Below are 19172 nucleotides of genomic sequence, written 5' to 3'. Positions count from 1 at the left end.
GAGAAAAGCATGTGAAATCATTTTTCCCTGTGCTTTTCTGTGGGCTTCAGTCTTTAATATGATTTAAATCATTTACGTGTGTGTGTGTGTTTCCTGCTTTTTATTCCCAAATCTTTCTTCCGTCATTTTTTCTACTTCATCATATATTTGGAATGGTCGACGTCCTTCAAGACCTTGTCATGTAATTCTACAATGTCCCACAGAGCCTGAGGACCAAACAGTGCTTTCATGCTGTCTTGAATATTTATAGTGTTGCACTTGTTTGAGCACATGAGGAGCACATGAAACAGCTCTGGAAAGAATGACGAAAGAGAGCTAAATGCTAACACCAACACGGCGAGAGCGACAGACCTGAAGCCCTTCACAGGAGTGTATCTACCTGCTCTGTCTTTCCATGCTAGCCACCCTCAGATGCTCCCATCGGGAGTTCAGGAGGTTCATCTGCTCCCTGACTTCCGAGTCTTCCTCCTCGCTCAGGTTCCCCTCCCCCAGCAGGGCGGCGCCGGCCCGCAGGACGCGCCCCACGCTGCCCTGGTGGGTGGTCAGCTCCACCATGTACCCCTGGTGAGACACAGAGAGAAACAGCTCACACACATATCCACAATAATTCCTCTTCTCTTTCGCCTAATTGCCCCTTCAAAAGACGAGGACGCCTCACGTCACGACTCCCACTGAACTGACCCCTCTCCATTCTCTCTCGCTGCTCTTGAAATACATTTCCACCTCAGTGCTTAATCTACTTTCTCTGATCACTTAACTCCTATATGATCCTTGCGGGGTCTCACACAGCAAAATGGTCAGGGTTAATTTAATTTTGAGAGCAGGAAAGCTGATAGTAAGTCAGCAGTCCTGTAAGTCCACATCCATCACAGTTAATTCAGCACTTAGAGTTAGATTTAAGGCTGCTAAGCCCTGCCTCGGCTCTGATTGGACAAACCACTTCGAAATTCAAGCAATAAACTCAAAATAAGTCGCAAACACCATCATTAGGGACCCGGGGGAGCCTCATCTTACGGTTTCAGGGACATACCCGAAATGTCATTTCATGCTCTCCTCACAGTTTATTCTTCTTCGGTGTGCTGTCTTCTTCAGATGTTGTCCACCTTCCACCAACAAATACACTTATTACCGCAGCCTTTTCAAGCCCTTCAGTGTGGTGAAGGGGGGCCCATTCTCCTCTCTAACTGCACAGTTTTCCCAGTTATTGAACGTGGTATGTTGTTATGGATTGAAGGTTGCAATTACTTTAACTTCTTTGTTGTTTTTTTTGCTGCGTCTGGTCTGAGCAACACCAACTTAATGGGGAAAAAATTCAGTGCAGTTTGATTTTTACTTGGTTGCTTGTTTACAGCTAAGGATGGAGGCACTTTATTATTACTGCTGATCTTATTGTTGTTGTAGTATCATTCATGCGCCTTCCCTGCCAAACAAAGCGTTGTGTTGAGGGAGAAAACAATCTTAAATCAAAACGTTTCTGATACTACAACTAATTACACGCTCCTTGATTTTACCTGGACTTCACTGCTTTGGCTCTCACCTCATGTGTGTGGAACTGCTCCTTCACCTCCTCCACATTGTTGGAAATGGGAGGCTGACCCTGGAGCCCATCTTCAGCCGACAGCAACCATGTCAACACCTGAAAAGTCAAATGAACATAGTTAAAGGATAAGTCTGATGATCTCTGTTTTTACTGAGAATCCACTGGTTTCGCCTCAGAAATATATCGTTTAGCTTTTAATAAAGGCTCAGTGATTTCCTAAAACAACTGGTCACTGCAGTTTTTATCAAACATCACACAAACAGGAGGAAACAGTGGATTTGTTTGGGACTGTTTTCAGTGGCAGATTAATCCACATTTGGTGCTACAGTGAGCATTTCTGGCAGCGGGACGGTCTACGTGGGATTGAGTCAAAATAAACTACAGTGTGTGTTCATTGATGTGTTTTTAATAGTTTCTGGACAACAATGGAGCTCCACGGCACAGAGGAATAAGATATATCAGGGTCTGACAAAAAGAAAAGTAGAAGAAACTCACCCTGTTTGTTCTTTAACAGAAGAAAGCTCAAAAACAGATTAAATAGAAAAGATTTCTTTATCAGCGCCATAACACCGTACCTCCTCCAGTGCAGCCTGGTAGCTCTCCAGGCTGGTGGAGCCTGGAGGCAGAGGACTGAGACCCCGCTGTAGCTCCTCCTGGCCAGGACTGAGGAACTAGAGAGGGAAGGGATGGATGGGGGGATACCAGGCATAGATGGAGAGGGATATGAGAAGAAGTAGAGGAACAGAGGGGGTCAGGGTTGGATGGAAAAAGGGTTGAGAAGTAGAGGGAATGAAGGAAGGAAATGAGGAGATGAAACAAGGAAACAGACAGTATGTTAGAAGTGAGAAAAAGGGGGGGGGGGGGGGCAGGGAGGCAGAAAAAAACAGGCAGCATGAAAGAAGGTAAGACGGCAGAGAAGATAGAGAGAGATGAGGAGAGGCCTGTTAGTGTTAGCCATTACCGCTGCCGACAAGAAGTTCTGGCCTTTGTCCAACCTTAACAACTTGTCTTCTTCCTCTCTGGGTCTCTCTCTCTCTCCCTCTCTCTCTCTCTCTCTCTCCCCATATCTCTCTTTGTGTCCCCGCTACAGAGCAGGACACTAACAACTTCTCTCTTTTTATCTCGTCTGCACGCTCCTCCTCTCGCTCTATTCTTCTCTCTGGTAATAAGGTCCTGAAAAGATACACAAGGCCCATCCACGGTGCTGATAACTGTCCAGCCTCAGTCAGCGCCATTCTCTCTTTATGCCTGTTATGTATCACAATTGTGTTTTGTCTGACAGTAGAGACTCAGAAATTAGTCTGTGCTGACAGAGTTTACAGCTTGAAAAGTAATCAAACATTAAATAAAGGCCACATATTTAGGTCCCTGACAGAATTAAATATGCTCTTTATCTTAAACTCTCCCATTGTGCGCTATGCTGTCCTTATAAAGTATGTTTGACGAAGGCAAACTGAGGATATGCATTGTAAAATGTCAGCTCTGTTCCTCGTATCTTTGTTGCGATGAGACAGGGTTCTACATCCTGCATTTCAAAGAACAGTGGGTGTGCTTGGATGAAGCTTATCTGACAAATTATCTCTTCTTTTGCGATGCCTTTTAGGTGCCAGCCAAGTTGAGTCGAGCACCCTGCTGGTACATTAAATATTTGACACAGTCTCTGAATACATTCCACCCAAGTCAGAGCAAATTATGGGCCACATTTAGTTACGCAGCCCAGGGTGACGGGCCTTGAAAATGCATCTGAACACTGTGAAATGTCATGTTTGGGATTAGAAAGGACAGGACGGGTGGATGTACAGTAACTCTGCTTTTGTGTTTCAAGGTGCTGTAGCTGGTATTGCAGTGACGTACAGACCAAGAGCAGGTCTGATTACTTCATTAGGAGCTTTACGGGAAACGATGCTTCTTTATCACTACTGAAAACAAAAAGACCCCATAAGCATAATTAGTATCACTTCTGACTCACGGATAGTTCAAATGAATCACATCAACAGCAAAACAGAAAACATTTTAGATGATGAATGAAATGAAAACACCATGTGATCGGCAGGCACAGGGCAAAACATGTCCAACCCAACAAGCCCCAACTTTTCAGGGTGTTTTCATGTGTTGCAGGTGCAGGAGGACTTTTTGAAACCAGCACCCATTCACCTGTTGGAAGACTTTTTTTTTAGGCACTTTCTCAAGCTCAGCTGCAGACTTGGTGTGATGGACATTTTTTGTCAATAACAGACAAACAAGGGCAGACATAACAGCAGGTGTGCAGCCAAAGCATGCACCGACAGATGGACGTTTGGCATGGCGTGTTAGTGTTGCAAAACACGGACCTGATCAGTAAAACGCCTCCTCTTTTGCTCGGGCGACTTGACATATGCAGCCTGGGTGTAGGCATAGCTTTTATAGCGAGGCTGAGGGGAGGGACTCCGCACTCGCCCCTGAGCCACACTCACTGTGATCTGAGAGAGAGATGGAGAGAACAGGACAGAGAAAGGGTTGGCAGGAGACGCCACCAGAGAGAGGGAGGACGAATGAAGGAGGCGAAATAGTGCAAAACATAGAGCGAAAGATCCAAAAGCCAAGTTGTACAGAAGAAGAGGAAAAGGGATGGGAGTGATGAGGAGAAATTAAGATGAGGAGAGACGAGAAAGAGAGGCAGAAAAGAGAAGAAAACGTAGCATGAATAATCACACATAAGCTCTGTTTCCATCCAAATGTCAAGCTAATTTTAGGTGAACTTTTGAAGCAGCATAAATAAAAAATAAAATACAGATTAGGTGCAATTCTATCAGCAGTCTGTCGAGAAACACATTTATGAGAAAGATGAAAAGTCTCAAAAAATAATACTGAGCGAGAAGCAATTTACTTTCATTTCAGCAAATGTTAGAAATGTTGCCGTATTTCATGCTCTCTAAAGACGAAAGCAGAGAAACACTGCAACAAGCTAAACTGCGTCATCTCATACAGTTCAGTGAGGTTAAAACCCCAAATCACCACAATGAACTGAGTGACAGTTAGACTGAAACCTTGTCTTCAAGTGATTCATTTAGAAATGAACTGAAAGTGAAATTCTAAAAAATTCTGAAACTTTTTGCTTTGAATGCAAAGTTGAATATAAAAGCAGTTTAGCAGTTTAGGCTAATGTTAGTTAATGTTAGCATACCTTAGCTTACGTAGCTTAGCTAAGTATTTGTATCCTGAATCTAGAAACGATGAAGCAGGTTGCTGCACTGACTGAAATCAGGCTAAAATAAGCAGCAGCTGTGGTTGTCAAACAAGTGCAGTGGAGTAAAAACCAGTGATTTCAAGTATAGAGCAGAATAAAATGAAAATACTCAAGTGCGATACCTTGAACACAACAGAACCTAAAGGATTCTCTTTGACTTTCCACCATTGTTGATTATTCAATTCATTTCAAATGTGACACTTGATAAAGTCCTTGGATGGAAACCCAGCGACAGATAACGCAGACATGGGGGACAGAGAGCCAGAGGTCGACAGATGTGTTATGCAGAAGATGAGATGTGGACAGAATGAATAACAGCCAACAGCACAGAGTCAAAGCTGATGTTGTTGTGAGCAGCTCCACCACACCCATCCACACACCAGCAGCTTCCTGACACACTCTTTCTGCCTGCTGATGTTTCAAAGTCACCAGTTTCACACTTTGTTTTCTCTCCAGGGAAAGAGATCACTCAACTTTTTTGGCATCGACACCCTGCCTCACACTCGAGAAGATTTATTCCAAACTAGCAGCAGCTCCGGGAAACTGCAGTCCTCAGCAATTTACCATCATCTGTCATTTATTGGCTAGCAAACAACTGACTGATTTTTATTTTCATGAGATCTCATTAAAGGTTTACAATGACAACGCTTTGAGTTGAGTTTTATAATGAGACTCCAGATAAGGCTCTTTCCTGCTTTGCATGTTTTAGTTGATGCAGATGTGGCAGCAGCAGCTGCGAGCAGCAGGTAACGTTTCCGGGACAAAGGAAAAGATTTCAGAGTTTAAGAGTTGTTCTTTCTATTAGTCAGCTTTTAACAGCCAGTGCAGCTGTGTCAGTCTCATCCAAGCTTGTTGCTGTTGTTCAGTGAGGAACTCAGTGAAGTTGGGGCCAGTACATTATCTTAACTTAGCCTAATTCAGCTAAGGGGGAACAGCTTGCCAGACTCTGTCCAATGACCAAACATATGTCCATTAACAGCTTTGAACCTCAATAATGAACCCGTAGTTATAGTTACAGCAGTGACTTCCTGTGCCTACATAATCTCCCTCTGAAACACAACTCGTCATTCTTACATTATGCATGAGATATAATGTCTTCATTACTGAGGTTTAGATGCCTGTAGGCAGATTTTGTCACCTGTGGACGGAGCCAGTGCTTAGCCAATCTTTATGCTAAACTATGCTAACTGACTCCCAGGTCCGGCTCCATCGTCAACTCAGAAATGAAAGTGCTATCAGTCTTTTCATCGCACTCTGGACAAGAAAGCAAAATGTTGAACTATTCTATTGATTAAATGTGCATGTAACTAATGAAACAAGTGTGCAGCAGCACACTAGTAGTAAGCACAAGGAGTGCAATTTGACATTTGGACCGGTCAGCTGGGAGTGCAGAGAGGCAGCTTTCGGCAGCAGTGAGAAAGTTCAAGAAAACAATGTTGAGCAGGAGTGAAGGTGTGCTGCACACTAAGTGCCTCTCACGCTATGTGCAATAAATAATTTATATTTGGATGATAATCTGCACGTTCTCCCCAAATGGTTTAAATGCATAATGAAACATTCAAAAGATCGCTTATTGATATGAGTCTACTAATGAGTCACACACAGTTCTGGATGAGGCCTCGTGGATGTGGGTCACAGTCAGCTGTACAGCTACTGGACGTGTTCTGGATGGAAATCTATGGGGGGGGGGGGTGAGTGTGCTTTTCTTTTCTGTTCTGGTGTGCATTTCAGTTCTGCCTCTTCATGTGCTTCAACATATGACATCTTTCAAAGACAGAGGCAATTACATGAAGACTTCATTAGTCAGTGGATGACTCACCAACAACAGAAACATGGAATCTAAGCTGCTGGTCAGAGCAAAGCTGCCTTATTAAAAATGTGTCTAAACTTCTTTAAACTGCGTAATTTGGTTCTCGTATTGAAATCTAACTTTGCAGATCAATACCACAACATCAAAGGTAGAAAACAGACACAGAGGGCAAGTGAAATATTAATCCCAGCTTTACTATTGTCGTCTGAGAAATGAAAAAATAAGAGTGTAACATTCTGTTAAATGTGCTTTAAGAGATAACGGCTTCCAAGAAGCGGCTACAAAAATAAAGGCTAGAACGCCACGATGGTAAGTTTCCAAGAAGGAGTAAAAATGAAGGATGTTTACTTTTATCTTTCATTTAAGTCCAAACCCCAACTTTTAGCAGTTTGACAAACACGAGGCCGGAGGAGGCTGTTGTCCCCTGAAAAATGACAGCATCAGTTGTTTCAGCAAAAACTCGAAAGCTATGTTTACGTTCAGGTGACAGAGCACTGTGGCAGCTGAAGGGATGATGATTCTTCTCTGCTGGGAGCAAAGGAGGAAGTAGTGTGACGATGAAAGAGCAGACGATGGGTCACATGTTGACCGTAAAAACATTGGTAGGAGAGTTTAAATTTGAGTGTACAGTTCAGGACTTCACCTTAAAAACCACACAGCGGCCAAACTGCTCAGGTGTCCTTGTTGTCAACGGACAAACGACTTCTAATCGCCGACTGATACTCCCGCTTGTTTGACATTCCCAAGACGCCTTTTCCACGACGGCCGGGTGAGCCGCTGCCTCGCTGAGAGCAAGTCAACCATTCCACCGCAGACATCATAAAAGTTTAATCTCTCCCCGTCTCCGCTCTTTCTCCCCAGCTATCAATCTCCCCTTTCACCTCCATCCTGTCTCGCTTCCCTGTCTTCTTCTTCTCCTCACCTGTCATCGTTTCTGGGTCGGTCTTCCTCTTCTGTTTTACCCCTCACTGTTTTCCCCTTTCTCCCTTTCAAGGTGGATTAGGTGTTTTTCTTGCTGTAAAGAGCAGGCAGCCAGAGGCGACCTAGCCCCGGATCAAATGCTTCCTGGCAAATAACTCTTAGCGTTTGTTTTCTGCTGCTCCGAGCGCCAGACGGGTGGGGTTTTAGTGCATCAGGACGCCTCAGATAATGCCAGAGAAAAAGCAGGCTTTGACTACTTTCAAGCAATTGTCTCAAAGTTTGGATTTAGTCATTTCTCCTGCTTTTTATTCCCCCCATGAAGAGCGTCTCTTCCTCCTTGAGTCCCAGGTGGTGGTAGTGTGGTGTTGATGTAAGAAGGTGGTGACAGCGCCGCTTTGATGATGACAGATGAGGGAGGAGGCAGATAATAGCCGCTGTCAGTAACTCTTTTTTCCCCCTCCCGTCTTTCCTCTGCGTCTCTCGTTTTATTGCCATCTGACTTGTTCCTCGCGCTCTCTATTTGTCTGCTCCGTCTCACTCTTCATTTCCCGCCTCTCCACCTCTTCATCTTTCTGTACATCTTTATATATATTTACACCTTCCCACTTTCTCTCTTCCCTCCTAACTTTTTTTTTTCGAAACTGACACCTTTCTCTTCCACTTTTTCTATTTCTGTCCATCTCTGATTCCCAGAAGGAGAAGGCCTGCAGTCTCTCTCCGCTCTCAGACAGAGGGCTGATGAAGGGAGGGCTTGATGTGGCCATTAAACTGAGTGAGATAATAATATTACCAGCCATTACTCCAGGAAGCTCACTCCATCCTGCTGCGATTCTGTGCGATTGCATGACACTGACCTCAGCTTAACTCAGCTCTAAAGGTCAGCGCCAGTAGATCTAATTTGTGACTTGAGATTTGCTCAATTCTTTACAGCGCTTTCACTCAGAGGTTCTGTCTCAATTTAGCGGTCGATTTTCATTCCGGCGCTCACAAATTTTTGGCGCCGAGAGAGCGAGATAAGAAATTTGTCTACTCCTCGCTGAAAGATGACGACATCTCCCAGCATGCCTCAGAACGAGCGGGGGGAAGTTAGGGAGGAAGAGGCTCGAACCTGAGTGTGTGGCTACAAAACGGACGGATGAGTGGGCAGATCTGTGGTGAAACTATGAAGCTTTCTCTCATTTCTCCGTCTTTCTTCCCTTTAATCTCTGCTGCCTTAAAGTAACTAAGCAACAACTTAAGACATAATACTGTTTGGAGCTTTAGAAATGAGTTTGTTCCAGATTTTGAATTCAGTTTTCTCACTTCTGGAGCCGGTCGCTTTAGACTTCTTGACTTCTACTTTAGCTCCTGAAATGTTATAATGCAATAAAAAGTTATCATGTCCAAGAAAACAGCATGGACGCTGTAAAACCCCAAATCTTAGGAAGATAAAATGTCCTAAATCAAGGCTTGTTTGTTGTCTGAGAGGACTTTCCTGAAATATACGCAACTATTACGTCGATTATGAGGGGTCAAGAAACAGAGTCTGATTTAAATAAACAATAATGCTTTAACAAACAAATTGATACAAGCTGTTTTTCACGAGCAGTGAGTGGAGCTTTCTCTTTCCATATATTTTCCCTCTTTCACACATTTTCACTCCAAGGTTCAACAGGAAATGTAAGTTAGCGGCTGCCTCTCGCACTGCATAGGTTTTAAAAAGTATCTCTGTCACATTCTGACTTGCCTTTTTCCAAAACTGGCTCAAGGCAACAGATAAAATTGTTTATTTTCCGAAGTACACCCACACAACTACAATGCTCCACAAAAAAGACTGACCTGAAATGATCTTTTGCTGTCTAACACAATTTCAGGAGCAGTAAAGCTGGTTGCACAAAGGTTATTTTCTTATTTGTCTTCAATGTCATATTTTTGGGCTCTCTGTGCCAAAATCTGCTGATCTGCTGTATAATAGCTGACTTAAATTTGCCGTAGTTTCTCCTCTTAATCATGCCTTGTGATTAAAGTGGTTGTGATAATCTGCTCACCGCTGGTTCCTCCAGGAAACCTGCTCTCAGTTTGTGGCACCACTGAGAAGAAAATATGCTGTCAAACGGCTCATTATCCAATTTATCATTAGAAAGCAGAATCCAAACAGTGCTTTTCTTAATTTTTCAACCATGCCTGTGAGCCTTCTGGTTCCTTCTTTATTTTATTTTGCAGAGGTTTCGGCAGAGTCTCAGATCTCCCTTAATTTCTTAACTACTTGCAGAGATGTAAGTGCCGTTATATGACCCTTTATCGTTAAATCTATTCTCAAGTATATCCAAACCTCTGCAGGATTTCCTTGATTTATTCTGTTCTGGGTGTTGCCGCCATACAGCACTGATTCAAGACAACTCGGAGGACATCTGAGAGCAGGGATCATCCCCTCTGTTTCTTTCATCCCCTTCAGTTTCACTCAAACGCTACAGCAGAGAGGGTCATGCTGGGAATTTCACAAGCCCACTTAGTAATCTTGATAAAGTGGCAGGTTGGCAGGCGAGCGGGATGGGAGCGTTGATGCTTCGAAGGAGCGCAAACTCATTTTGTCACCGGGTTAGATAATCCTGTTCTGGAGCTGATAATATGCAATGTACAAACAACTGCAATCATTTAGTTGTATAATATGCAATACTATGGAGCCTACTTGAATATTATTATGTAGTGTGGGCGCTGCCTCAACAACAAAGCAATGAAATGTGAAAAAGGAGTGTACATAACTGAGCAAAGACACAATGCATGCAGAGCAAAGGCTCATGGGAAATAAATCTTGGCGTCTTACTCATCGTCACAGCACAAAGCGTCAAGGTAACAATAACGGCATATCGCACATACACCATGAGAAGAAGGTGCCGCTGTCACCATTCACCAGTTCCCATGATGACTGATGAAACGCTAACGGCTCGCTATGACGCTAACATGACAACATGTAGGGCTCATCAGTTTTGGTTGGCTCCTACAAAGATCCAGGACAAGCTTACATGAGTGAGAATGAGATTTTCGGTAAAATCTTCATCCAGCTTTTTCCTTTTCTTAAGCCGTTTTCAGAATATGTTACTTTGCTGGCTCCATCTTTTTGTTAAAGTGATGGCTTTTCGTCATTCAGACGTGACAGGACGTGGAGAACGAGCCTCGGCGCTCATGCGATATTTGGCACCTGGTCCACAGAGGGAGCGGTATCGCTGAGGAGGGAGACGTGCTCTCAGGTCACTAATGGGCTGCATCAGTGATGGATTGTAAAACTTATTTTGAGTGCGAGGGATACCTGATGGATGTCTCTGCTTCACACGCTCAATATTCTAATATATTTTCTCACCGGTTTTATCATTTATTAGACAGAGACTTATGCTGCATGTTTAATAAAGTCCAACGGTTTACGAGTGTGGCTACACGAGGATGATAGGATGCAGTTCATCCATGCAGTTGTTGCACAGGACTGCAAGAGGAAAAATCCTCTTGACAGACTGATCTGATATGAGAAAAAGCTCCTTGGCAACACAATATTATTTTTATTCACAGTGCTTCCTGTTTAATTACACTGATGTTATTGTATTTTTGCATAAGAAATGATAATCAGGTGACTCATTCAGTCTCTCTGAGCAGGTTTCACATTATGCTGCTGGATTCCCAGTCAGGTTTGTAGTGTTACTGACAGAAATGTTGACAGCTCGGTAATTTTCTCCCCATTTTTTTTGCCATAGTTTATCACCAGAAGATTTTTTGAGTTGCAGGAGGACCTCAGTTAGTGTAATGATGTCATGATGAGACATAACAGGTGCTCTGGGATATCAAATCTGGATGAAAATTGTCTCAAGTTAACCTTGAATAAATTCAGGAATTTTTCCTGAGAAAGTTGCCGAAAACAAAGAAAAACAACGAGCCATAACAGTGCGACATGGCAGCCAACACGTGAACAATGTATGTGTGTGTGTGTGTGTGTGTGTGTGTGTGTGTGTGTGTGTGTGTGTGTGTGTCTAACCTGCTGGGAGAAGCGCTGCTGGGTCTGGATCTGGTAGTGCTCCTCTGTCGTCACCCTGGTGATGCTGGCGGCGGCCGCACGCGGCAGCGTCTCCACCTCCTTGATGGCTTCCATGGAAATGCTTTGGGGAAGCACCTGGAAGAGTGACGTCACGTACATGATGACACTCTTCTTGTCAGGGTGAGGCACTGCCACATCTGAGGACCAGAGACATGAGAGAAATACAGTTAAAAAAAAAATGTAAGCATTTTCCGATCTGAGAGCTCTGTGATTCAGGCTTGGTTAGCGTTGGGGAAAGATGCTTCATTAAGGTCAGGGGATCTTCATAATCAGTAATGAAAATAATGCGCATGTGACGGCCTTTTACAAGACATCCAAGAGGATGCAGGGTGATGCACTGGAAGAACAGATTTGAGTCACTCTTCTACGTGCTCATGAGTAACTGTTGGCACTGTTTAGGCTGCTTTTCACTCTCCATAGTATGAGCGCACGTCGGTCCGCCTGCCTGCCGTGAATCTTACAGCTAAATTAAATCTGAGCAAACTTTCCCAACAGGTGCAGGAGAAACATAAGAGAGCAGTGGTTTCAGGAAGGGTGGCCAAGAGCCTGTGGCCCAGCCAGTCAGCCCGGGGCAAAACTAATAGAGACAGATCACAGCAGGGCTGAGACACAGCAGATAAATGAGCGCCATAAGAGGCTGAGACGCAGATAGAGAGGGTAGAAGAAAGAGAGGGTGAGCTGAGGGAGGGCAGAAGGGGAGGAGAGACAGACAGAAAGAGAAAGAAATGGAGTGCTAATGAACTGATGGTTGTGAGTATGCTAACAGAGTTATGTGCAGAGTGAGGCGAGCTCACGACTGGAGAAATAATGAACGAGAGAAAGGAGGAAGACAGATGACAACGGAGAGGAATCGAAGCAAAAAAGAGAGAGAAAAGTCACAAGACGCAGAGTAACAGAAACGAGCGTGTGCCAAGAAAGATATGTGTGTGTGTGTGTGTGTGTGTGTGTGTGTGTGTGTGTGTGTGTGTGTTATAGATACAATAGATAAAGCCGGAGTCACATTTTTTGGCTGTGGAATACTGATTTATCAGCATCACAGAGAAATCTGAGGATGTTACTGTTTGTCTGAGGAAGACAAACAGCTCCATAAATAAAGCCGCCGCCTGCAAGTGTGAGTCTGAGTGTGTACACATGCCTCAGTTGCTGAGTCCACTCTGCTCCTCCATCCCATGATCTTCCATTTTAATCATTTCAGCACAGCGACATCAGTGTGAATACTTACACGAGGCTCTGCGGGGGTCCGTGTGTTTGCATGTGGATGTTTGTGTTTGTGAATGTTTTCCCGTGTGTGTGTGTGTGTGTGTGGTTTGGTGGAGGCATATTGACGAGCCCAAAACAAATTCTGAGCCTCAGTCTGCACGTCAACGTTTGAGAGCGCGCAGGCGTGGGTCTGCTCGAGCAGCTCGTTTATGGATCTGCTCGCTCACTCTGCTCCAGCTGTTTGGGCCTCTGAGCCTTTAAGATCACAAGAGGTCGCTTGGCAGCCATCTTATATCTTATGTCAAAATGCTGCATCGATGATTAGGAGTTGGTTCATTCTCGAGTCAGATAACGGTTATACCATTGCAGATGGGTAAAATACCTTCATGAAATTGTTTTCAAGTTCTGGCTTTGTCATCAACTTTTTTTTAATGCCATACCTCAAAATACATGTGGAAATGCATCGATGGAAACACGAGTACTGAGCCTCATTCATAAATGCTTTTCTGGAAAGAAAAGAACTGATAAATAATAAATCTAGCTGAGAAAAAACACTGGAAATAGAAGAAAACACTCTGTTGTCTTTCACTGTTTTGAAAGCAACAGAGAGTGTCGAACAGGACGACCCTCTGCTTCCAGGTCAAACTGAAGAGGTGACGCTCTGCTCTCACTTCTCACTTCAGTTTGCGTTTTAGAGGATCCGCACTGCCAAAAGTCAGCGCGAGCAGCTTTGATCACTACAAGCTTGAGAATCCCTGTTGTTGGTTCAAACATAGTTAGAGAACTCCTCTCTCACGACTCTGTCCTCCCTCGCACACAAATCTGATTTCAAATGTTGACTCGTAGTCTTCAGCTGCGCTCAAATTTGTTTTGCGCTCTCTCACATCTTTTGTCGTCAATATACTTCCATACATAAGCATGTCACGGCGTGTGTAGTATCTGTATTTATGTGTACTGAAGTGTGTGTTCTTGCATGTTGCCTCTGCTCTGAAATCTGTGTGCCTGCTTTGCACTCATTCCATCGGTCTCTGCAAACATGCACTGTGGAACTGTCATTACTTTGGATTAAAATAGTTTCTCAAATTATTCCCTCGAAAATATTTGGCTTCAAGAATGAAATTTACCTCATGACTGAGAAATGTGTGTCTTGTACAAACAAGAATCTGTATTATTCCACTATGACTTCTCCAAGTTGCTGTGACCCATGTTAGGTCAGATAAACTTTAGATTCGTAGCTCGGCGGCGAGAAACATGTCTAACCAATATTCCATAGTTTGCTGATGTGTTCAAAGACTACGTGAAAAATACGGCTTCCAAGAGATAAAGTTTGAGACTCGAGCTGCAACTCGGCAGCTGGATGTCAGCTTTGATTCCAGGCTAAAGACGTGAACAAAGGCTCGAGAGCAGAGAGAAACCGAGCAAAGACAAGACAGAGGAGTAAAAGAGGAATTAGATGGAGAAGCTGGTGAGAGAAACACACAAAGAGGAGAAAAACAGGGGAAAGTGATACAGGAAGAAAGAAATACTAGTAAGTCAAGATAGTGATTATGTAATACAGAGATTATCCCTCGAGATACACAAACAGAAAAGCTTTTACATAACATCCATTGTACATTTAACCAATGGCGTAAATGCTTCCCCCTTTATAACTCAGACTGACTCCACTGTTCAAAGTCTGGGGTCAGTCTGTGTCTGTGTGTGGACATTCAGGGGCTTTACGATCTATACAAGACCGCCTGTAATCAGAGCCTCCATTCAGACGAGGAAAACCTTTAACGAGGGATTGGATTTGATCTTGATTTCTTACTAAACTACAGAACTAATACAGGACTCAGCTGCCAGACTCTTAATCAGAACCAACAGGTGTGATCACACCTGTTTCAGCCTCTTGTTGATCGTTTCGAGGCCCGTTTCCGGCCCTGCTCCCTGCTGTATTTCTGACCTCTTGCTGTAGATTCAATATGTAGTTACCCGTTATTGTCTCTGAGCCTGCGCTGGGCTTTTCAGCTAATCCCGAAACCACAAAGTGAAAAACTTTGCTGGATTGTTTGGATGCAAATAGGAGACTTAATGACCAGTGAAGTGATTGGTTCCTTCCAAACAGCATCAGACTGTCTATAGAAGGAGCAGAGCTGACCTGCTGATGCCGGTGTGGCTGATTTCTCACATTATCCACACTGACATTGGTGTTTGAATCTGACAAACTGCCAGCTTTCCCTTACTGTACCTACCCTGTCGTCAAAAGCACGAATACATTCGTGACTCCGGATGGTTTGAAAAACTGACGATTTGTTTACAGCTTTGGTTATAATCCGTCTTCTAAGCATTCATGCAAAAACAAGCGATTCAGCTGACAGAAGAAAGAGACATAAAGAAAAACAAAAGCCACAAAGAACATGGTTAAAGTCCGCGATTATACCAAAGTGTTTATAAGTGTTTATCGTGCCTTGATGTCTTCCATTAAAACCGCTGCTGACATGACAGACAGTGTGCTGTAAACATCAAACTTGCATCCAACTTCCTAAACTGACAGCTCTTCTTCACTTAGATATGAGCCACAAACTCCAAACGCAACCTGAAGTCCTTTCATAGCACGAGGAAATGTTCAAAAAGCCCAGGTGGGGGGTGAATGGTGTCTTGAGCATTGATGTGCAGCATAATAATAATACGCGTTCACCCCACTTGTTCCCTACTAGTGACTGTTTATTGTAAGATCAATGGAAATTCATCTGCCGTGATGTGTCGTTTCAAGGCTTAAGCGAGCTGTGAGGGATTACAACGCTCCCTATTGTGTGGACTCAAAGCCTGAACACAGCACTCACAACAGGGGGGATTAAAGAGGAATACCTCTGAATACTTTTATTTCTGATTGCACATACAATCAACACACCGTTCCTAAAAAAAAGCCCATTCACACATGTGCAGGGCAAGATTTAGGGAAAATCGATAAACTAATACAACCAACGAGAAGTTTTTCTTTGACCATAAATAGTGAAACAACGTGAGTGAATTCCACATATGGAGGCTTTAAAATGCCTAACTAAAAACAAAACTTAATTATTACAAAGTAAATTTAGACACCCATAAAAAAATATATATTTTGAAAGCAAATCAACAATGTCCTCATTTCTAATTTCTAATGCTGAATCAGAAATAAAACTTTTCCACTAAAATGTGTATTGTCGGCTTCCTCAGTTTCACAGGGGGCGGGGCTTCACCCGTCCACTCCACACACGGTTCAGGGTGGAGACAGGGATGCTCCTCGCGTTGACGACAGGGTACCCCGGATCTCTCCGGCTGTCACTCCTGCAGTTCTTCTATTACAGTGCAGTAAATGTAGACCTATGTTTGCAAAACCCACCGCCATTTATCACAGACCGCTGCCCACCAAAGACAGTGCTGCAATGAACTTTGACCCTGTCAGCTTTACTTGCTTTACCCCTGCCTGACAGTTTTGATTAAGAGTCTGGAAACTGGTCTGAGGTCAGCAGCGACGCTGGCAGTGATGGATGTCATGAATGTCAACAAATACTAGGTGACCGTACTTGTTAGGAAGCGCCTCTGGGGCTATTCTGCACAAAATTAAAGGACTTTTTTTTGCCAAACTATCGTTCAGTTTGTGCATCGCTGATCAAGTCCTTCCACCAAGCAGACCACAGTTATTGCCCTGGCAACACCCAATCACTGCATCATCAACTGGGCCAATTAAGGCACGAGTGGAAGGCATGAAATACGATGGGAGCTGTAACTCACCGTGAATATTCTTCTCTGAATTACCATTGTGTGTGAGTGTGTGTGCAGCTGTGTGTGTGTGTGTGTGTGTTAGTTACCCTCAGGGTCCAGCAGTTTCTCTATCCCCAGGTGTTGTTCTGCCTTATTAAAGGCGTGTTCCAGTCTGTCGATCGCTGACGTCTTCTTCTCCACTGAGCTCCAATCAAAAAGCTCAGGTCTGCGGAGGGAAAAGGAGAAATCAACAGGGATCACGTACCCTCCATATCTGTGTTTCAGTTTACCCAAATACAGAGGAACACCTAAAGCATTAAGTAGATCATGTCATTTTCTCTGGTAATAAAGTTTTTAATATATGGCCTATAGATTAATTCGGAAAAATTAAATACACTGTAATGAACTCATCTGAGCTGATGCAGTCCAGTCTATTTTTGGAACTATAGTCAGCAACCATGCAGTGATTCTTAGCTGTGCAAACTCTCCGATCAACGTCCTCAGTAAATAGCGAAATTAATGCAAAATAGTATGTTGATTTTGTATTTTATTTGATCTCAACATTTGGGCATTTGCCTGCCGTTCAGGAAAAGTTGCTGGCATGGAGCAACAGAGCGAACGATGAGCAGGGTGATGGCTTCGGTGCGTGTTATCTCCCACTCTGTATTCATGTAAGGACACTGCAGAACAGATGTTCATGCTAGCTAACCATGATTTAATTCATAATCACATAAGTCCAGGCCTGAGACCCAAACTCTCATGAGTATCCAAGGAGGCAGACTGACATATTTTCAGCCGCTCATCATCTTCAGTTGTTCATTTATTCATTTAGTACAGCTTTTCTATATAATATTACAACTGCACTGCACTGGCTATGTAATAAATGTATGATGCTGTAGAGAAAAAAGGGGATCCAGAGTGTACCAGTGCTGCAGGCCGGACGTCTACTGTTGAAGTTCACCTTACTGAACTCCTGACTGTATCATGCCATCAATATCACAAGGTCTGTCAATGAGCAGCTTCACAAGCACAGCAGTCCCTCTTAGTATGACCACAGCTGGAACATAAGGCACCTGATTATTAATACCTCTGTGACTCATTTTTTGCCGTCTCTGCTATCTAAAAGCTATGATTAGCAGGCCGGGGCGTCTCTGCAGCAGCACAGTGCTTCATTTATATCGGTACGTTGTGACACGTTCTACATTTATCAAAAAATGGCAGCTCCTGTGATTTGGATGCTATTTAGATAACTTATATTTCGATAACTTCTTCAGCCCCATTAACCATGATCGTTTTGCGTCACCAGTGGCAGATGTAGAGCTGCACCCAGAGGTTTTCAAAGGAGCAGCTTTCAATTGGACCTTACTGTGAACAAACCACTAAATTTTAACCAAAGTAGAAAAAAAATGACAACCACAAGAAGCGAAAGGATTCAACACATTACTGGCAGCAGCACTGGCAGCTTAACTCACTGGCAGCTTGTTCCGTGTCCACGCATTAACTGATTAGCTTTAAATGAAGACTGTGTCATTCATCTAGTTGGCTTCCTTAGGCAGGGCATCGCTAATAGCTAGCTGGCAGTACCTGACATATTCTGCTCTCCGCCTTTCTCTGTCTACCTTTATATTTCTTTTTCTTTTTCTTCTTTTTCTGAGCATGTAGTTGTAATGGGCTCATTTTCCACCTCAAAGTATACCTATTTAATAAAATGTGTGAACAAGAGCACAATTTAGGCCGCAAAATAAAGTCCACTGGGTCTCCGTCTGCACAGCTGTCTATCCACTCCTCCTCTGCGTCTACTGCTTTATTTTCTTTCTATTTCTCTGTCCGCTAGCGCACACACACACACACACACACGCTACCTGCTTTACAGTACCTGTGGCTGTGGATGAGGGCATTGAAGGCCAATCCATCATTCCAGCTGCTGGAGAAGTTAACCACGTTGACCTGAGGACAGAGATAATGGATAATAAAGGGCCAACCTGTGAATGCAGTATGACACCCACTGTTCAAACACTATCGCGCCAGTACTGGTTTCCAATTTCATTGGTATATATTAGATTGAACACCTCTTTTCTCTCCCAAATTGCCAGTCTGAGCTTTTAATACATGGCGTGACAGACTACCATGGCTAAAAATAGGTTTCAGACAAAATACAAAGTGGCGTGGAGCTCAAGAAGTACTGAGAAGTCAGCTGAGCGCTCACTAAACGTCGCTCCCCTCAGGTACTGTCGCCATTCCCGTCAATCTTTGCATTCTAGCATGGCAAATATACGGTTTACACTGATAACAGTGGCAGGTTTCCTATCACAATTTGTACAATGAATCTTGTATTATTATAACCAAAAGCAGGCAAAGACTGCTGACTGACAGCACATCTTACCGTCGTGCACTCATGATGAAAGTAACTCAGGGTCGGTTAATTGGAATTAGAAAATAAAGACCATACTTCCAAATGGTGCACAAGGGTTACGGCGAAAATAATGATCAAACGTGATCCAAAAAATTAAATATGCCATGTTGTGAGTGTTCTTAGCAATTTAGCTCAGAGGCTAGAAGAGAAGAACTCAAGCCAAAAAAAACAACATTAAATGGAGAAAAAGCAGATGGCACTCAGACTGTGCAAACCTCTGCAAACACCCGACACTCCGAAGGAATCTAATGCCATCCTCCCAACCAGTGAAATTTTAAC

At 43.5% G+C, this 19172-nt stretch overlaps 1 protein-coding gene across 5 annotated transcripts in view; it reads right to left on the bottom strand.

Annotated features, from left to right (window-relative positions):
• Positions 1–19172, bottom strand: part of dmd (dystrophin) — a 225923-nt gene that overhangs the window by 125689 nt on the left and 81062 nt on the right. For all 5 annotated transcript variants that reach the window (XM_076723927.1, XM_076723928.1, XM_076723931.1 and 2 more), the window contains exons 7-13: positions 18357–18427; positions 16588–16706; positions 11498–11694; positions 3871–3999; positions 2116–2211; positions 1538–1636; positions 380–561 (exon numbers count right to left, since the gene is read on the bottom strand). In XM_076723927.1, coding sequence (XP_076580042.1) covers positions 380–561; positions 1538–1636; positions 2116–2211; positions 3871–3999; positions 11498–11694; positions 16588–16706; positions 18357–18427 — 893 coding nt within the window. The remainder of the gene's footprint in view (positions 1–379; positions 562–1537; positions 1637–2115; positions 2212–3870; positions 4000–11497; positions 11695–16587; positions 16707–18356; positions 18428–19172) is intronic.

The sequence above is a fragment of the Chaetodon auriga genome, chromosome 23 (assembly GCF_051107435.1).
Source record: "Chaetodon auriga isolate fChaAug3 chromosome 23, fChaAug3.hap1, whole genome shotgun sequence".
NCBI classification, from domain to species: Eukaryota; Metazoa; Chordata; class Actinopteri; order Chaetodontiformes; family Chaetodontidae; genus Chaetodon; species Chaetodon auriga.
Note: the sequence above shows the minus strand (reverse complement) of the source record. Positions and strands in the feature narration are given on the sequence as shown.